This window comes from Mobula hypostoma, chromosome 5 (assembly GCF_963921235.1).
Source record: "Mobula hypostoma chromosome 5, sMobHyp1.1, whole genome shotgun sequence".
Taxonomy (NCBI): domain Eukaryota; kingdom Metazoa; phylum Chordata; class Chondrichthyes; order Myliobatiformes; family Myliobatidae; genus Mobula; species Mobula hypostoma.
In genome coordinates, this window is record NC_086101.1 from 163,817,366 (window position 1) to 163,835,005 (window position 17,640).

The 17,640-nt window shown below is 39.4% G+C and overlaps 1 protein-coding gene across 3 annotated transcripts in view; it reads left to right on the forward strand.

The window, feature by feature from the left end:
• pde8b (phosphodiesterase 8B) overlaps positions 1–17,640 on the forward strand; it is a 341,898-nt gene that overhangs the window by 30,704 nt on the left and 293,554 nt on the right. The window contains exon 1 of one of the 3 annotated variants that reach the window (XM_063049294.1): positions 9,295–9,340. The exons of 1 other annotated variant lie outside the window; for it this stretch is intronic. Coding sequence is in view for 1 of the 2 variants with exons in the window: in XM_063049293.1 (XP_062905363.1) it covers positions 15,574–15,714 (141 nt within the window). In the remaining variant the exon portion in view is untranslated. Of the gene's footprint in view, positions 1–9,294; positions 9,341–15,552; positions 15,715–17,640 lie in introns of those variants that run through there. One more of the 3 variants, XM_063049293.1, reaches the window with a different exon arrangement.

Genomic DNA, 17,640 nt, shown 5'->3' on the forward strand with positions numbered 1-17,640 from the left:
CTAACACTCTGGTGTGCAGTTTAGAGGGAACTGATCCACATATCAGGGTTCTCTGTTATACAGACAGTTGGCCTTATCTCAATGAGAACTCTGGAAACATAGAATTACCATGAGCTGGCCATCCTTGCTTGGTGAGGACATAGACCTTTGACAATGTTGGGTGATTCCTCATTTCTCTTTGTATTTCAGAATTTGTTACCGGCTGCTTGTCCACCAATGCTGTATGGAACAGAATGAAGACTTTTCTTCATCAGTTGTCAATAGTGAAAGACATGACAAGCTATCAGCATTGTTGTGTTGTCTGGCACCCTTGAACTGTATGTCATAATAGTGGGCTCCTAGGAAAACTGCCCACATTGCAACCGGGTAGCAGGCATCATAGGGATTGAAAATGGACAGAAGGGGCTGGTGGACTGTCACTAGAGTAAACTTTTGTCTGTCAGTCGACTTATGCACAATTAACCTTCAGTGATCTTGAAGCAAATGCAATTGGATGTTCAGATCCATCTTTCATAGCATTGACAAAACAGCACCAATGCCATAAGGGGACGCATCGCATGCCAGTCTGATAGACAGAGATGGGTCATAATGAGTGAGCAGTTCATCCGATGTTATTAGTCTCTTTGTTTTCTTTAATGCTCTTTCACATCTTCCTGACCATTCTCACTTTGCTCCTGTCTGCAACAGTGTGTTCAGTAGATGCAGCACTGTAGCAATGTTTGAGAGAAACTGGTGGTAGTAGTTTACGAGGCCCAAGTATGACCTGAGTTGTGACACGTTTTCTGGGTTGGGTGCCTGCAGCACTGCTTTAATCTTCTTTTGTAAGCCATGGTTGTCAATGACATGTCCACATTACGAGATTTCATTCTTGGGAAACTCACGTTTCTCTGCCTTTGCGCGTAGACCATACTCACTCAGCCTGAAAAGCAGTTTACCGAGGTTCTGGACAGGCTCTTCATCATTCTTCCCAGTAACGATGATATCATCAAGGTAACGTTAGGTTCCTGGGATATCCTGGAGCACTTGGTCCATTGCTCTTTGCCAAATCGCTGGGGCTGATGCGATGCCAAAGATGAGACAATAATGCTGCAATAGTCCCTTGTGAGTGTTGACTGTGAGGAACTTCCTGCTTGACACCTCAATCTCCATTTGTAGACAGGCTTGTGACAAATGAATTTTTGAAAACCTCTCCCCACCCGCCAAAGATGCAAAACTGTCCTCTAATCATGGCAAGGGATACTGCACAGTACACAGCACCGGGGTGATGCTCACCTTGAAATCCCCACATATGCCAACAGCTCCGGTCTTCCCTTTGTTAATCACCAGGACAATGGGCATGGCCCATTGCTCAACTCCACCTTGGAGAGAATACCGGACACCTCCAAGTTCTGAAGTTCAACAGCCACTTTAGGACGTGGTGCATAAGGTATTGAACTTGCTTTATGGAATCTTTGTTTGATGCTTCCTCCAGATTAATTCTGGCCTTCGTGCCTTTGCGTTTACCAATACCTTTCTCAAACACCTTCTCATTAGCATTAAGTAGCTGTGACAGTCTCAGCTTAGTGCTACTGTTTGGGCTGTGGTTGCCTGTTGATGACACATTATGAACTTTGATTGAGTGCCAGTCCAGGTGGATTTTTCTCATCCATTCACATCCAAAAAGTGCTAGCTCTCCACTTTTCAATACACAATGCTCTAACTGCTGTGTTTGGCCTCCATATGTCACAATTCACTTCAGTTTGCCTTTGGGAGACACTTTTTCACCTGTGTAGGTCTTTAGTGTCGCCAAGGTCTTTTCCAATGGTAGCTTAGAAAACAGTCTGTTGTAGTCAGCCTCTGAAACTATAGGTAAAGCTGACACTGTATCCAGCTCCATTTTCAGTTTTACATCAGACACATCTGTTGTGATCCATATGATTTTGCAATCTGCAGTAATGCTATACAGTTCTAGGCATGACAGCTCACCTTTGTCAGGCTCTATATTGTCTGATTCAGTTCCACATTAAGTCATCTTTTGCCTTTGTTAAGTTTTGTGTTTGAAACTTTTCACTCTGTGTGATTTTTCACTTTGGTTGTGCTTTTTGACTGACTTGCACAGTCAAAAAGTGGCCTTGTCAGTGACACTTTATGCAAACTTTTTCTTTGAACCAACAATCATTTGCATCATGGGAGGATTTGCCACATCGATAACATTTTTGGCTTTTTGCACCTTTCGGGGACATTTTGTGTATTTCACATTCTAAACTTTTTTTCTGTAGTTCTGCTGCAGTCTCTAACAATATTACAATGGTCAGTCCTAGTTCTAAGGTTAAGTCTTTTTCTGACAGTAGCCTCTTTTGAGTGCTTTGACTATGCATGCCATATACAAGCTTGTCCTTTAATGCCTCAGAAAGTCCATCTCTAAGGTCACAGTATTGGGAAAGTTTGCAGAGTTCTGCGGAGTATTCAGGAATGCTTTCTCTTTTGACTGGTTCCTTTTGTGAAATCTAAATCTCTCAGCTATTTCTAGTGGTTTTGGGCTCATGATTTTGTAAACTTGCAACAATTTAATTGAATGTCTTGCTTGCTGGGTTTTCAGAGGTTACTAAGTTGTATAACAGACTCTAATAAGAGACCCTCACAGGGCAGAAGATCCCAATGGAGTACCTGGTAAGGCTCTGAATACCTGTGCCAATGAACTGGCGGGAGTATTCAAGGACATTTTCAACCACTCACTGCTACGGGCAGAAGTTCCCACTTGCTTCAAAAAGACAACAAGCATACCAGTGCCTGAGAAGAATAATGTGAGCTGCCTTAATGACTATCGCCTGGTAGCACTCACATCTACAGTGATGAAATGCTTTGAGAGGTTGGTCATGACTAGACTGAACTCCTGCCTCAGCAAGGACCTGGACCCATTGCAATTTGCCTATCACCACAATAGGTCAACAGCAGATGCAATCTCCATGGCTCTCCACACGTCCTTGGACCACCTAGACAACACAAACACCTATGTCAGGATGCAGTTCATAGACTATAGCTCAGCATGTAATATCATCATTCCCATGATCCTGATTGAGAAGTTACAGAACCTGGGTCTATGTACCTCCCTCTGCAAATGGATCCTCGACTTACTAACCGGAAGACCACAATCTGTGTGGTTTGGTAATAATATCTCCTCCTCACTGACAATCAATACTGGTGCACCTCAGGGGTGTGAGCTTAGCCCACTGCTGTACTCATAAACCCATGATTATGTGGCTAGGTATTGCTCAAATACCATCTATAAATTTTCTGATGATGCAACCGTTGTTGGTAGAATCGCAGATGGAGACGAGAGGGCGTAGAGGAGTGAGATATACAAACTAGTGGAGTGGTGTCGCAATAACAACCTTGCACTCAATGTCAGTAAGACGAAAGAGCTGATTGTGGACTTCAGGAAGGGCAAGAGAAAGGAACACAAACCAATCCTCATAGATGGATCAGAAGTGGAGAGAGTGAGCAGTTTCAAGTTCCTGGGTGTCAAGATCTCTGAGGACCTAACCTGGTCTCAACATATCGATGCAAGACCGAAAGAAGCTGCAGAGGGTTGTAAATTTAGTCAGCTCCATCTTGAGTACTAGCCTGCAAAGTACCCAGGACATCTCAAAAAGGCAACGTCCATTATCAGAGAGGCACCTCCAGCACCCAGGGTATGCCCTTTTCTCACTGTTACCTTCAGGTAGGAGATACAGAAACCTGAAGGCACACACTCAGCAGTTCAGGAACAGCTTCTTCCCCTCTGCCATCCGATTCCTAAATGGACATTAAGCCTGTGAACACAACCTCACTTTAAAAATATATATTATTTCTGTTTTTTGCATGATTTTTAATCTATTCAGTATACGTATACTGTTATTTATTTATATATTATTGTCATTATTTTTTTCTGATTCTTCTATATTATGTATTGTGTTGAACTGCTGCTGCTAAGTTAACAAATTTCACGACACATGCCGGTGATAATAAACCTGATTCTGATTCTGAGTTCTAGCACCTATTAAGCTAAGAAGTGTAGAGACTTTCTTTTCCTCATCCCTGTTGTTAGCATTACAATACGGTTCAACCCACTCAATATACAATTACCAGTCCTCATTAGCACTATCACATTTATCAACTTTCCTGACTAAGGCCCTCATCACGTTATTTTTACTTTAGCTTTGCTAGTTGGGCATCTTTCACTGTGTACTGTTACTCACATGTCCTTTTCTAGCATCAATGACCGCATTCTCCAAACTGGTTCACTCTTTCCTCTCTCCCTTCCTCCGAATTCTGATACCTCGTAACTGTTGGTGCAGATGGTGATATTTGCTGATATTCAGGTTCGTACTCGTTGCCAATTTGTTGTGTCTGTACAACTACGTATCAATTAAATAAAGGCACACACGGAGGTGAAGCCAACTTGTATATTCACTTTGCAGAAAGAGCAACAAATCAATGCACATGTGTAAGTTATCAGTCAATAATTAGTGCTAAGGTGAGTCATTGTCCTAAAATAATTAGATCCATACATTACAGACTACACCCCAGGGTTCTGAAAGACATGGCTGAAGAGATGGTGGAGGCATTAGTAATGATCTTTCAAGAGTCACCAGATGCAGGAATGTCTCCAGATGACTGGAAAATTACACATGTCAAATTGTAACTAAGACAGGAGCGAAGCAGAAGAAAGGAAATTATAGGCCAGTTAGCTTGACCTCAGTGGTTGGGACGATGTTGGAGTCTATTATTAAGGCTGAGGTTCTGGGGTACTTGAAGATGCTTGATAAAGTAGCCCAAGGTCAGAATGATTTCCTTAAGGGAAAATCATGCCCGATAAATCTGTTGGAATTCTCTGAGGAAATAACAGGCAATAATAGTCAAAGGAGAGTCAGTAGATGTTGCTTACTTGGATTTTTAGAAGGCAATTGACAAGGTGCCACACATGAGGCTGCTTAACAAGATAGAAGCCCATGGTATTACAAGAAAGATGCTACCATGGATAAAAGATTGGCTGACTGACAGTCGACAAAGAGTGTGAATAAAGTGGGCCTGTTCTGGTTGGCTATGGGTGACTAGTGGTGTTCCGCAGGGGTTGGTATTGAGACCAATGCTTTTTATGTTATTTGTCAACGATTTGGATGACAACATTGACGGCTTTGTGGCCAAGTTTGCTGATGATATGTAGATAGCTGAAGGTGCAAATAATGTGGAGGAAGCCCAGAAACTGCAGAAGAACTTGGACAGATTGGAAAAATGGGTGAAGAAGTGGCAAATGGAACATAGTGTAGGGAAGTGTATGGTCATGCACATTAGTAGAAGAAATAAAAGTGTAAATTATTTTCTAAACGGGGAGAAAATTCAAAAATCAGTGGTGCAAAGGGACTTGGGAGTCTTCGTCCAAGATTCCCTAAAGGGTAACTTGCAGGCTGAGTCAGTGGTGAGGAAGGCAATTGCAATGCTAGCATTGTTTTCAAGACGACTAAAAAAATAAGAGCAAGGATGTGATGCTGAGGCTTCATAAGGCATTGCTCAGATCACATCTGGAGTATTGTGAGCAGTTTTAGGCTCTTTATTAAGAAAAGATGTTCTGGCATGGAAGATGGTCCAGAGGAGATTAACGAGAATGGTTCTGGGAATGAAAGACAATAAACAATAGACAATAGGTGCAGGAGTAGGCCATTCGGCCCTTCGAGCCAGCATCGCTATTCACTGTGATCAGGTTTAACATATGAGGAGTGTTTAATAGCTTTGGTCCTGTACTCACCGGAATTTAGAAGAATGGGAGTGGGTATATCATTGAATCTTATCAAATATTGAAAGGCTTGGATAGAGTGGATATGAAGAGGATGTTTCTTATAGCAGGTGAGTCTAGGACCAGAGGTAAACCTCAGAATAAAGGGACATCCTTTTAGAACAGTGATGAGGAGGAATTTCTTTCACCAGAGGGTGATGAATCTGTGGATTAATTGCCATGAACAGCTGTGGAAGTCAAGTCATTAAGCATATTTAAAGTGGAGGTTGAAAGGTTCTTGATTAGTCAAAGGTTATGGGGAGAAAGCAGAAGAATAGGATTTTGAGGGACAATAAATCAGCCATGATGGAATGGCAGAGCAGATTTGATAGACTGAGTGGACTAATTCTGCTCCGATAGTCTTAATAATGCCTTGCTAAGTGGCAGAAAGACATTCCTACTTAAATGCTCCAACCCCTTTGAATTAAAAGCAAACGTTACATTGACCTTCCCAATTAGATGCTGCACCTGTCTGCTACATTTCTGTGTTTTATGTACAATGGTTCCCAACTCCCTTTTTGCTGCAGTTTTCTGCAATTACTCTCCATTTAAGTAAAACTTCTATTCTTCCTTCCAAAATGAACAACTTTACTTTTTCCCACTTTATACCTCATGTGCCTTTTTTTAACTCTTTACCCAATTTCTAGGTATTTCTTCATAAACTACAAGTATATTCACTTGAATTTTCTGTCTCACCTGGTTTCATATTTTATGCATTAATTTAATCAAAGTAAATTTAATTAATTATTTAAATGTAGAGTCCTGATCTCACCCATATCCTTTATTGACTAATAGGCTCACTCCATCTACACTGCAGTAAGTGTGCACTATACATTACACTAAAATGCACTCCAACCTTCCTGGGCTCAGCCACCCATAGAGTGACTGTGAGCTCAGTACATTTCTGAGGAAAACAAATTGTTAAATATGGTTTACAGCTGGTAACCACTGATTCAAAATGCTGATTTGCAGGCAGAATAGTTAAGTTTGCTAATTTTCCCAAACTGAACAATGACAAAAAAAAAATTTAGAGACAGAGTGATAATGAGATAAAGGACAGTGAAAAGAACAAGTAAAAATAAGACAACTATCAACATTCTATCGAGGTGAAATGCCAAAGGAATAATGGGGTGTTTTCTTTAAGAACCATTTCATGTGTTTCTCATCCTTTTCAAAATCATTTGGTCCCCAAAGTGCATACCTCAAGTACCTCTAGATTTACCATTTATTTATCAGGCCAAGATATTTTCTTCACATGGCTGCTATTTCAATAGTACCAAACCATGATCCATCAATTTGGATTTTCAGCTACTCTCAACCCCCTAATGGGGAAACCTGTCATGTTCATATTATTTGTAGCTCTTCTCCAGTAAGGCAAAGTCCTAAAGATTTGTGTGTGGTCTCTAATAAAGTATGACATTTCAAGCAATTTGCTTTCCCTTTATTGAGAATTGCAGGGCAGAAATACTTCAATCGCATGCAGACAGGTTGAGCCACCCCATTTCCTGCACTGAAAGCAATCTTCAAATCCCTGTTGACATTTCATCCTATTTTATCCCATAATAACATAAATACCCCAGAAAGTAATAGAGTTCTGTCTCATTTGCTAGCGATAACTCTGTTCTGTTGATATCAGTGACTGATAAAGAAACAATATATCATTTTGTTTACTTTATTTGGAAATGTGCATTAAAATTATTTTCTGTGTGCTAATGTTTTTTTTATATGAAGTATCAAAAGACAGACTGAAATATGGGATTCCATAACTGATTGAACGTATTGGTCTGGATTTTGCAGTCGGGTACATTAGTCCACAATGTTTTTGAAGATTAGAGAGAAGATTTATTCTATTCAGCAGAGAGTTCTCTAAGTCATTGGCCAACAATAATTAATTTTTGAAAAAATGAGTCTGCGTGTTCAAACATTTTACTTCCTGAGCCTGAGGTTGTTTAATGATAATTATCAATTAACATGTATTACAAAATTATCTGTGACGAAGTGCACCAATCCCAACTTATCAGAATCAATTATCATCAACATGTGACATGTAATTTGTTAACAGCAGCAGCAGTTCAATGGAATACATAATATGGAAGAGAAATAATAATAATAAATCAATTAAAAATTATAATAAATAAGTAAAGCAATTACAGTATTGTATACATATATTGAATAGATTTTAAAGCGTGCAAAAAACAGAAATACTGTACATTAAAAAAGTGAGGTAGTGTCCAAGGGTTCAATGTCCATTTAGGAATCGGATGGCAGAGGGGAAGAAGCTGTTCCTGAATCACTGAGTGTGTGCCTTCAGGCTTCTGTATGTCCTACCTGATGGTAACAGTGAGAAAAGGGCATGCCCTGGGTGCTGGAGGTCCTTAATAATGTATGCTCCTTTCTGAGACACCATTCCCTGAAGATGTCCTGGGTACTTTGTAGGCCAGTACCCAAGATGACAAGATTTACAACCTTCTGCAGCATGTCTTATTTTGACATGTTTAGTGAGTAAATACAGTTTCATGACTGTATTTCAAGCCCAGGTCATTTGGCAAGGTCATGTAATAGTGTATCCCTTGGCGAACCTGGACCTGCTGAATTTTCATGCAAAATGGCACATACTCTAAAGTTCCTGGCCAAGTTATTCCATAGTAATTCTGATCCTGTGAGCATCATTATTAATAACACAAAAACCAGACCATTGTTAACCTTCAAACTTTATCAGTATTATTAGAAAACTCAAAATTACATTGATCTGGCAATTTTATAATCACACTTTCCATTTTTAAAGTTACATATCTTCCATCTTAATGGCTAATATTTAAAAAAAAGGTTTGTCAGTGCTTTTAAAGAAGAGGAGAATGTGACCTTCCTTTGAAAGAGTCATGGCATTCTCTATGCTGCATGATTCCATGTTAATTAGGCCACATGAAAAAGAAAGGTTGCTTTTTAACTATAGATACAGGCTACTGACATTGAAGTGTATACTTCATTTTCCCAATACTAATCAGCTCAATTACTGGTATAATGCTACAAATTAACAACTTAGTAACTCATTTAACTGCCAGGTTTGTTGTGTGGCCAATCTTAGCCCATGAAAATCATTTATATAGACTAATATATTGGCATTGGGCCACTGCTTTGACCTGTTCAATGACAATATAAAATAAAGGACTAGGAATAATGGTCCAAGTGGGAAGAAAAGCACCCTGAATAATAATTGACAAATGCCCAAAACGAATTTATAGAATTGGGTAAAGGTGTACTCATGTATTCTAAGGAAGAAAATATATCTAATAGAAAAAAGCTGAATTACTTGTAGTGTGGGGGTGAAAATATACAAGTTAATGATTGAAAAATGGTTGAGACACCAACCAATGAAGTTTGCAAAAGGAAGTTTTCCAGAGGATGTCTTGTTACCAAGCTGTGGTAGTTCAGAGCGTGTTGCTGAATTTTCTAACTCTGATGTGTTGGTTCATAATTTGTTCTATTTAAGTTTCACTAAACAACCATTTCAGAAAAGGAAGCAGGATACATGGCAGCCATTGAGAACAGGTAAATCAAACAATTCATAATTTAGATTGTTAATTTTTTGTTAGGCAAGGTTGTTAAGGATTTTAGAAATAAAGGCAGGGAGGTGAAGGCATTAAAGGATTGTACATTATACAACTGAATAGAAAACAGTGCCTTACTGCCATAAGCAAATTAAATATTTACAATTATATATCATCTGAAGGCATCACTGTATATTTTAAGAGAATTCTAAATATATATTTGTGTTGAAGACTTCATATCTTTTTCTATTACATTCATCCATGTTTGCCAGCAATGTTTTTTATTCATACTGAAATGTTGAAAATAGAAATTCTCAGACCTTATCATGTCAAAACTATTATTTAGACCTACTTAGAAGAAATACAATAAGCATACTGAAATAATTTTACAATACAGTATTATAAATATAAATTTATATGTAATATAAATAATACAGTATTATAATATTTTCCTCTCAAAATACTCAAAATAACATGAAACAAAATTTCCAGGAAAAAGGATTTAATTTCAAAAGTTTTAATTTCAGAGGCAGAGTAAAATATCACTATTATAAAGCTTGAATTTTTCATTTTAATAAATAAAGCTAAAAATCACATTCTGACAACTATATATATTTTTAAATTTTAATTTCATTAATAAAACTGCACCAACAATAAATATTAAATTTGCAGAATTTACTTCTGCTTTAAGAATGGCACATATTGCTTCAAAATGCTGTGTAAGGTTTAATATCAAAAACATTTAAAAAAATCACTGATAATGCCAATTTTGTCAAATACTCATGAACACCAAAAAGTTCCTCCTGTTTGCAGCCAAGAATAAAACTCCCAAAATTCAAGCCCAATGCCTAGTACAAATAGTATATCAATAGAGGATGAAATATTATATAACACAGTCTTCTAAATCTTTGCTTCACGTCAATTGAAAATTTGGCACCCTTGTGCTTGCCACTACAATATGGGAAATTCAGACTGTTGTTTTCAGGCTTGATCCACCCTACACAACTCAATGTTGCTGTCCCTGATGTGGCTTCATAGATCAAACTAACTGCTTTCCTTCTTTTACAAAAGCAGAATTTGGCACAAATAAGTTTCTAATCTAATGGAATGTTTCTTACCGAAGAAAACTTCAGTAAGTTATCACTTAGGTAAATTCAGTGTTCCTATTTACCTCGTTGAGTATGATAGGATAGATAGTCCTGGGCTCTTGTAACTCTTCTGTGAAATTACCTTTTTCTCTCATTGTTATTTGCAAGTATTAATTTTGGACAGTCCCTTTCCCTGATTCAATATTAATTTTATAAGGACACTTTAAATGTTTTGAAATCAAACCTGGGGAAATAGAAACGGTACGGTAGTGTAGCAGTTAGCGTAACACTGTTACAGCACCTGCGACGTGGGTTCACATTTGCAGCTGGCTGTCAGGAGTTTGTATGTTCTCCTCATAATTGCACGGCTTTAATGATGTAGGGGCTGGTAGGTTAATTGGTTACAGGGGTGTAACTGGGCAGCGTGGGCTCGTTGGGCTGGAAGGGCCTGCACAGTGCTGTAACTCTAAAGGAAAATAAAATAGGGAGAAAAGCAGTTAATTCTTATATTAAGATTGTCCTTATCTTCAAAGACAGATCTGAGCACAAAAATGAATCAAGTTGTGATTGGTGGATCGATAATTCTACAGTTTGGATAGAGAAGCTGAAGAACATCTGACAACACTGCTTTGTTTGCTGTTGACAACAATCCTCCACATTAAACATTTTCTAATTGGATTGCGGGAATCACCAGCGAAGCTAGCATTTATTGCCTATTCCTTAAGACATTGATGGTGATTCATCTTATTGATCCATTGCTTTCATTTTACTGGTGGAACTCAAGATTTTCCAGGACCCAGATCCAGTGACAATGACAGAATGCTGATGCATGTTCAGGTCAGGTGGTGTTTGACTGGCGGGGGGGCGCGGGGAACATCGAGTTGGTTGCATTCCTGCTTGGCTTTTCTGGTATTTTTCTTTACACAGTAAAGATCACAAGCTTGGTAGATGCTTTCAGAGGAGTTGTGATAAGAAACTGCAATGCATTGTTACACACTGCAGCTGGAGTGCATTTTTGGAAGAATGAAGAAATCTTTAGAGTTTTGAGTGACTTGTCCGTTAAAGTGCATTAAGGGTTTCCAGTGTTGTTAGAACTGCAGTTATTCAGGTCGGAATATTTTATCACTCTTCTGACTTATGCCTTGTGATTAGGGAGTCGGCAGATGAATCCCTCAGAGCAGGAATAACTAGCCTCTCACCCAATCCTACACCCACAATGTCTTTTTGCTTTCAAAGTGTTGATTGTGGGCTACTTGAAAATGCCAAGGTTACGTTAGACTTTGTCCAGGTTGTTTACGTGTGACCTACCTTAGCGTATGCTTCAGCAGCATCCTGGCTTCCAAACTTAGGATGGAAGGAAGAAAATTGCTGAAGTGACAAAGGTTGACTGAACCTTGGACACTTTGCTCAGGATCTCCTGCAACGCGTTTAATCTCCAAGGACTTACAACCATCTGTCTTTGAACATCTGTCTTCTGAAAAAAACACTTGCAAATTTCTACAGATGTACCACAGAGACCTTTCTAACTGGCTGCATCATTGCCTGGTATGGGTGGGGGTGGGAAGGGGCTACTGCACTGGATTGAAGCGGCAGAAAGTTGTGAACTTAGTCAGCTCCATCATGGGCATTAGCCTCCATAGTATCCAGGACATCTTCAAGGCATAATGCCTCAGTAAAGTGGCATTCATCATTAAAGACCCCGTCACTCAGGTCATGTCTTGTTCTCATTGCTACCATCAGAAAGGAGGTACAGTAGCTTGAAGGCACACACCTTATGATTCAAGAAAAAGCTTCTTCCCCTCTGCCATCCGATTTCTGAATGGAAATTGACCCACAAATGCTATTTCATGACTTTTTCTCTATTTTGCCTACTTATTTTATATATATATGTGTGTGTGTGTGTGTGTGTGTGTGTGTGTGTGTATATATACACAGACATACTTACTGTAATTCAGATTTTTTCCATTATGTATTGCGATGTACTGCTGCCGTACAGAAAACAAATTTTATGACATATGCCAGTAATAGTAAACCTGATTCTGACAACTCTTTAAATGAATAACCACTGAAAGTCTAGGAGATATTTATATGTATTTTAAGTAACATAATGCCGCTGATTTATGAAATAATAGAAGCGTTGCAATGGATACTTCTAGGTTGTTTTGTAATTACACAGAAATACTTAGAAGGTGCAACGTATCCAACCAGCATATGACCATATTCATGCCCTACTTAAACTCCATTTTGTCTTTCTTTATCTAACTCTATTCGTAAAAATTTCTATTTTTTCACTGTTTTCCCAATTGTGGAATTTATAAATGAACTGGCAAACAAGCAGCGTTCCTCTTTTCCTTGCCCCTCAGAAAAAAATTCAAAGTACATTTATTATCAAAGTGCATATATGTCACCATATACAACCATGAGATTCTTGTCGGCATTCACAGTATAACAAGTAAATACAACAAAGTCAATGATAAACTACACAAAAAACAAAACCAACAAAAATTAATGTGCAAAAGAACACAAACTGTGCCAACACAAAAAAACTAAAGGCCTAAATAAATATCGAACTAACAAGCTAACTAAAAAAAAATGCTTATCCAGCTTTCCATTACCAGTCTTCTTCATTTAATTTCTTGGCAATTATTTAATTTTAATCTTGCTCCTCCCTAATGGGGACTGTGTATCCAAATCTCTCATAATTGTATAAGTCTAATTGTATAATTGTACTGACTGTAAAAGCTTTTATAGATATGTAAAAAGGAAAAGACTGGTAAAGACAAATGTAGGTCCCCTACAGACAGAAACATGTGAATTGATTATGGGGAGCAAGGACATGGCAGACTAATTGAATAATTACTTTGGTTCTGTCTTCACTAAGGAGGACATAAATAATCTTCCAGAAATAGTAGGGGACAGAGGGTCCAGTGAGATGGAGGAACTGAGCGAAATACATGTTAGTAGGGAAGTGGTGTTAGGTAAATTGAAGGGATTAAAGGCAGATAAATCCCCAGGGCCAGATGGTCTGCATCCCAGAGTGCTTAAGGAAGTAGCCCAAGAAATAGTGGATGCATTAGTGATAATTTTTCAAAACTCATTAGATTCTGGACTCGTTCCTGAGGATTGGAGGATGGCTAATGTAACCCCTCTTTTTAAAAAAGGAGGGAGAGAGAAACCGGGGAATTATAGAGTGGTTAGCCTAACGTCGGTGGTGGGGAAACTGCTGGAGTCAGTTATCAAAGATGTGATAACAACACATTTGGAAAGCGGTGAAATCATTGGACAAAGTCAGCATGGATTTGTGAAAGGAAAATCATGTCTGACGAATCTCATAGAATTTTTTGAGGATGTAAGTAGTAGAGTGGATAGGGGAGAACCAGTGGATGTGGTATATTTGGATTTTCAAAAGGCTTTTGACAAGGTCCCACACAGGAGATTAGTGTGCAAACTTAAAGCACACGGTATTGGGGGTAAGGTATTGATGTGGATAGAGAATTGGTTAGCAGACAGGAAGCAAAGAGTGGGAATAAATGGGACCTTTTCAGAATGGCAGGTAGTGACTAGTGGGGTACCGCAAGGCTCAGTGCTGGGACCCCAGTTGTTTACAATATATATTAATGACTTGGATGAGGGAATTAAATGCAGCATCTCCAAGTTTGCGGATGACACGAAGCTGCGCGGCAGTGTTAGCTGTGAGGAGGATGCTAAGAGGATGCAGGGTGACTTGGATAGGTTGGGTGAGTGGGCAAATTCATGGCAGATGCAATTTAATGTGGATAAATGTGAAGTTATCCACTTTGGTGGCAAAAATAGGAAAACAGATTATTATCTGAATGGTGGCCGATTAGGAAAAGGGGATGTGCAATGAGACCTGGGTGTCATTATACACCAGTCATTGAAAGTGGGCATGCAGGCACAGCAGGCGGTGAAAAAGGTGAATGGTATGCTGGCATTTATAGCGAGAGGATTCGAGTGCAGGAGCAGGGAGGTACTACTGCAGTTGTACAAGGCCTTGATGAGACCACACCTGGAGTATTGTGTGCAGTTTTGGTCCCCTAATCTGAGGAAAGACATCCTTGCCATAGAGGGAGTACAAAGAAGGTTCACCAGATTGATTCCTGGGATGGCAGGACTTTCATATGAAGAAAGACTGGATGAACTGGGCTTGTACTGGTTGGAATTTAGAAGATTGAGGGGGGATCTGATTGAAACGTATAAAATCCTAAAGGGATTGGACAGGCTAGATGCAGGAAGATTGTTCCCGATGTTGGGGAAGTCCAGAACGAGGGGTCACAGTTTGAGGATAAGGGGGAAGTCTGAGATTAGGAAAAACTTCTTCACACAGAGAGTGGTGAAGCTGTGGAATTCTCTGCCACAGGAAACAGTTGAGGCCAGTTCATTGGCTATATTTAAGAGGGAGTTAGATATGGCCCTTGTGGCTACGGGGATCAGGGGGTATGGAGGGAAGGCTGGTGCAGGGTTCTGAGTTGGATGATCAGCCATGATCATAATAAATGGCGGTGCAGGCTCGAAGGGCCGAATGGCCTACTCCTGCACCTATTTTCTATGTTTTCTATGTAAGTAATCTCTCAGCATTCTAATTTCAAAGACTAAACCCAGCCTACATTTCTGGTACATGCCTCTTCCCATTGTTTAATAAAATAACTAGAACAATTCCACTCCATAATCTAGTATGGTGTCACCAAGATTTTCTATAAATTTACCATTACGTCCCCACTTTGTCCACTCTGTCCCTTTAAAAGTAAATGCTTCCATCTAAACGGTCTTTTGAAATGACCTTATAAGCTGAGATGTCACAATGAGTGATTTGTCCTTCTGCACTGAAATACTTTACTCTGTTTGCCTTCCGTCTCCTCGAAAGGACTCCATTGATTTTAAACACATTCTACTTTAAACCACGATAAACGGAGATAATATGACTTCGCAAAGCAATTATTAGCGATTTCAGAAGTTAGCGCGAAGTAGACGGACACTAGGACCTAAAGTTCTGGCTGAAGTGGGAGGGAAAAGGCTGGAGTGCACTGTTCACTGTTGATCATTCTGGAGAAATCTAAATTCCAGGGGATTAAAATTGTGGCCGACTGGCTGAAGGTAACTGATCTCAGTGCCTAAGCTACATAATTACATGCCCACGAAAAATGTTTCGTCGTTATCCACGTGTGGACGAATAGTAAAGCAAATCCGGAGTGGAAATAAACTTTGGAGCCGGTGGGGACTTCTTTCCAGTGAGGGTAGAATGAATGAGGACATCGGGTCATCCAGGGAGGTGAGAGAAGCGCCGTGCAGTGCAAGGGATTAGTGGGAGATTGTTAAATAATGAAGGGTGGGATGGAGGTTGAAAGGTATCGAACATTGAATAAAACTATTTTTCCCGCGGCTGGAAGAGGATGTGTATTAAGGTATTTGCTAATTTTGCGACTGCGTCATTCGCCTTACAGAACAATGTGCGATATTCAAAAAAATTGGTAAACGGGAGCAATCAATTTGCTTAATCGCGTGAACAGGTTACTGTTCAATCTCAAAAGTAAAATTATTTCTATACATTTTCCTAAATATTTGTAATTTAGAAATAGTTTTGATAGAATACTCTTGAGTTGTGCAGAAACTCAACAAAAAAAATGTGATAGTTGTACAATAGCTGTAAATGTCAAACTAGGCAGAAACAAATTCTTGGACGTTCAATAATGCCGTTTATGCTATGTGTGGAATAAACTGCACATTTCATTCTCAACAGAAGCGTTTACTAGTGAATAAATTTCATCTGCTTAACAGTGAAGGATACTGATATTAATAAGATCATAAGACAGAGAAGCTGAATTGGGCCATTTGGCCCATCGAGTCTACCCTGCCATTCTGCCATGGCTAATTTATTGTTTCCTTCTCAATCCCATTCTTCTGCCTTTTCCCGGTAACCTCTGACGCCCTGACTAATCAACAGCCTTCCAATCTCCGCTTTAAGTATACTCAATGACGGTCTCCACAGCCATCTGTGGCAATGAATTCCACAAATTCAGTACGTTCTGGCTAAGGAAATTCCTCCTCCTGCTCTAAATGGACGTTCCTCTATGTAGAAGCTGTGCATTTTGGTCCTGGATTCACCCACTACAGGAACCGTCTTCCCCACAGCCACAGTTTGTAGCCGTTCCAATATTCGATAAGTTTCAATGAGAACCCCAACCCTATTCTTCTAAACTCCATCCAGTATAAGCCCTGGGGCATCAAATCCTGCTAATATGTTAACCATTTCATTCCCAGAATCATTCTTGTGTAGCTCCTCTGGAGCTTGTCCATTGCCAGCACATCTTTTAGTTAAGGGACCCAAAAACTCACAATACTCATGATGTTGTCTGACTGGTACCTTATAAAGCCTCCACATTACTTTTCTTATTTATTCTAGTCCTCTGTAAAGGAATCCTAACATTGCATTTGGCTTCCTTACCACTAGCTTAGCTTGCAAGTTAACCATTAGGAAATCCTGCACGAGGACTCCTAAGTCCCTTTGCACCTCTAATTTTTGAATTTTCTCCCCATTTAGAAAAGAGTCTACACTTTTATTTCTTCTACCGAAGTGCATGACCATACACTTCCCAACACTATATTCAATCTGACAATTCTTTGCTTGTTCTCCCAATCTAAGTTCTTCTGCAGACTCCTTACTTCCTCCCCACTACCTGGCCTTTCACCTTTCTTTGTATCATTTGCAAATTTGCCCTCAAAGCCATCATTTCCATTATCCGAATAATTGACTTGTAACAAGCAAAGAAACGGTCCCAACAATAACCACAGCAGAACACCACTCACTAGTCCTGATTTTCCCAATATACCTGCATATTGAAATCCCCCATGACCATCACAACATTGTACTTTTCACATGCCTTTTCTATCTTCCATTGTAATTAGAATTTCACATCCTGGTTCTATCGGAGGCCTATATGTAACTCCCGTCAGGGTATTTTTATCCTTGCTGTTTCTTAATTTTATCCACAATGTTTCTACATCATCTGATCCTATGTCACATCTTTCTCTGGATTTGATTTCATTTCTACCATCAGAGCCACCCTACCCCCTCTGCCTACCTACCCTTGGATATTAAGCTCCCAACTGTGATCTTCTTTTAGCCATGACTCAGTAAAACTCTGAATGTCATGCCTGCTAATCTCTAACTGCAGTACAAGATCATCTACCTTATTCC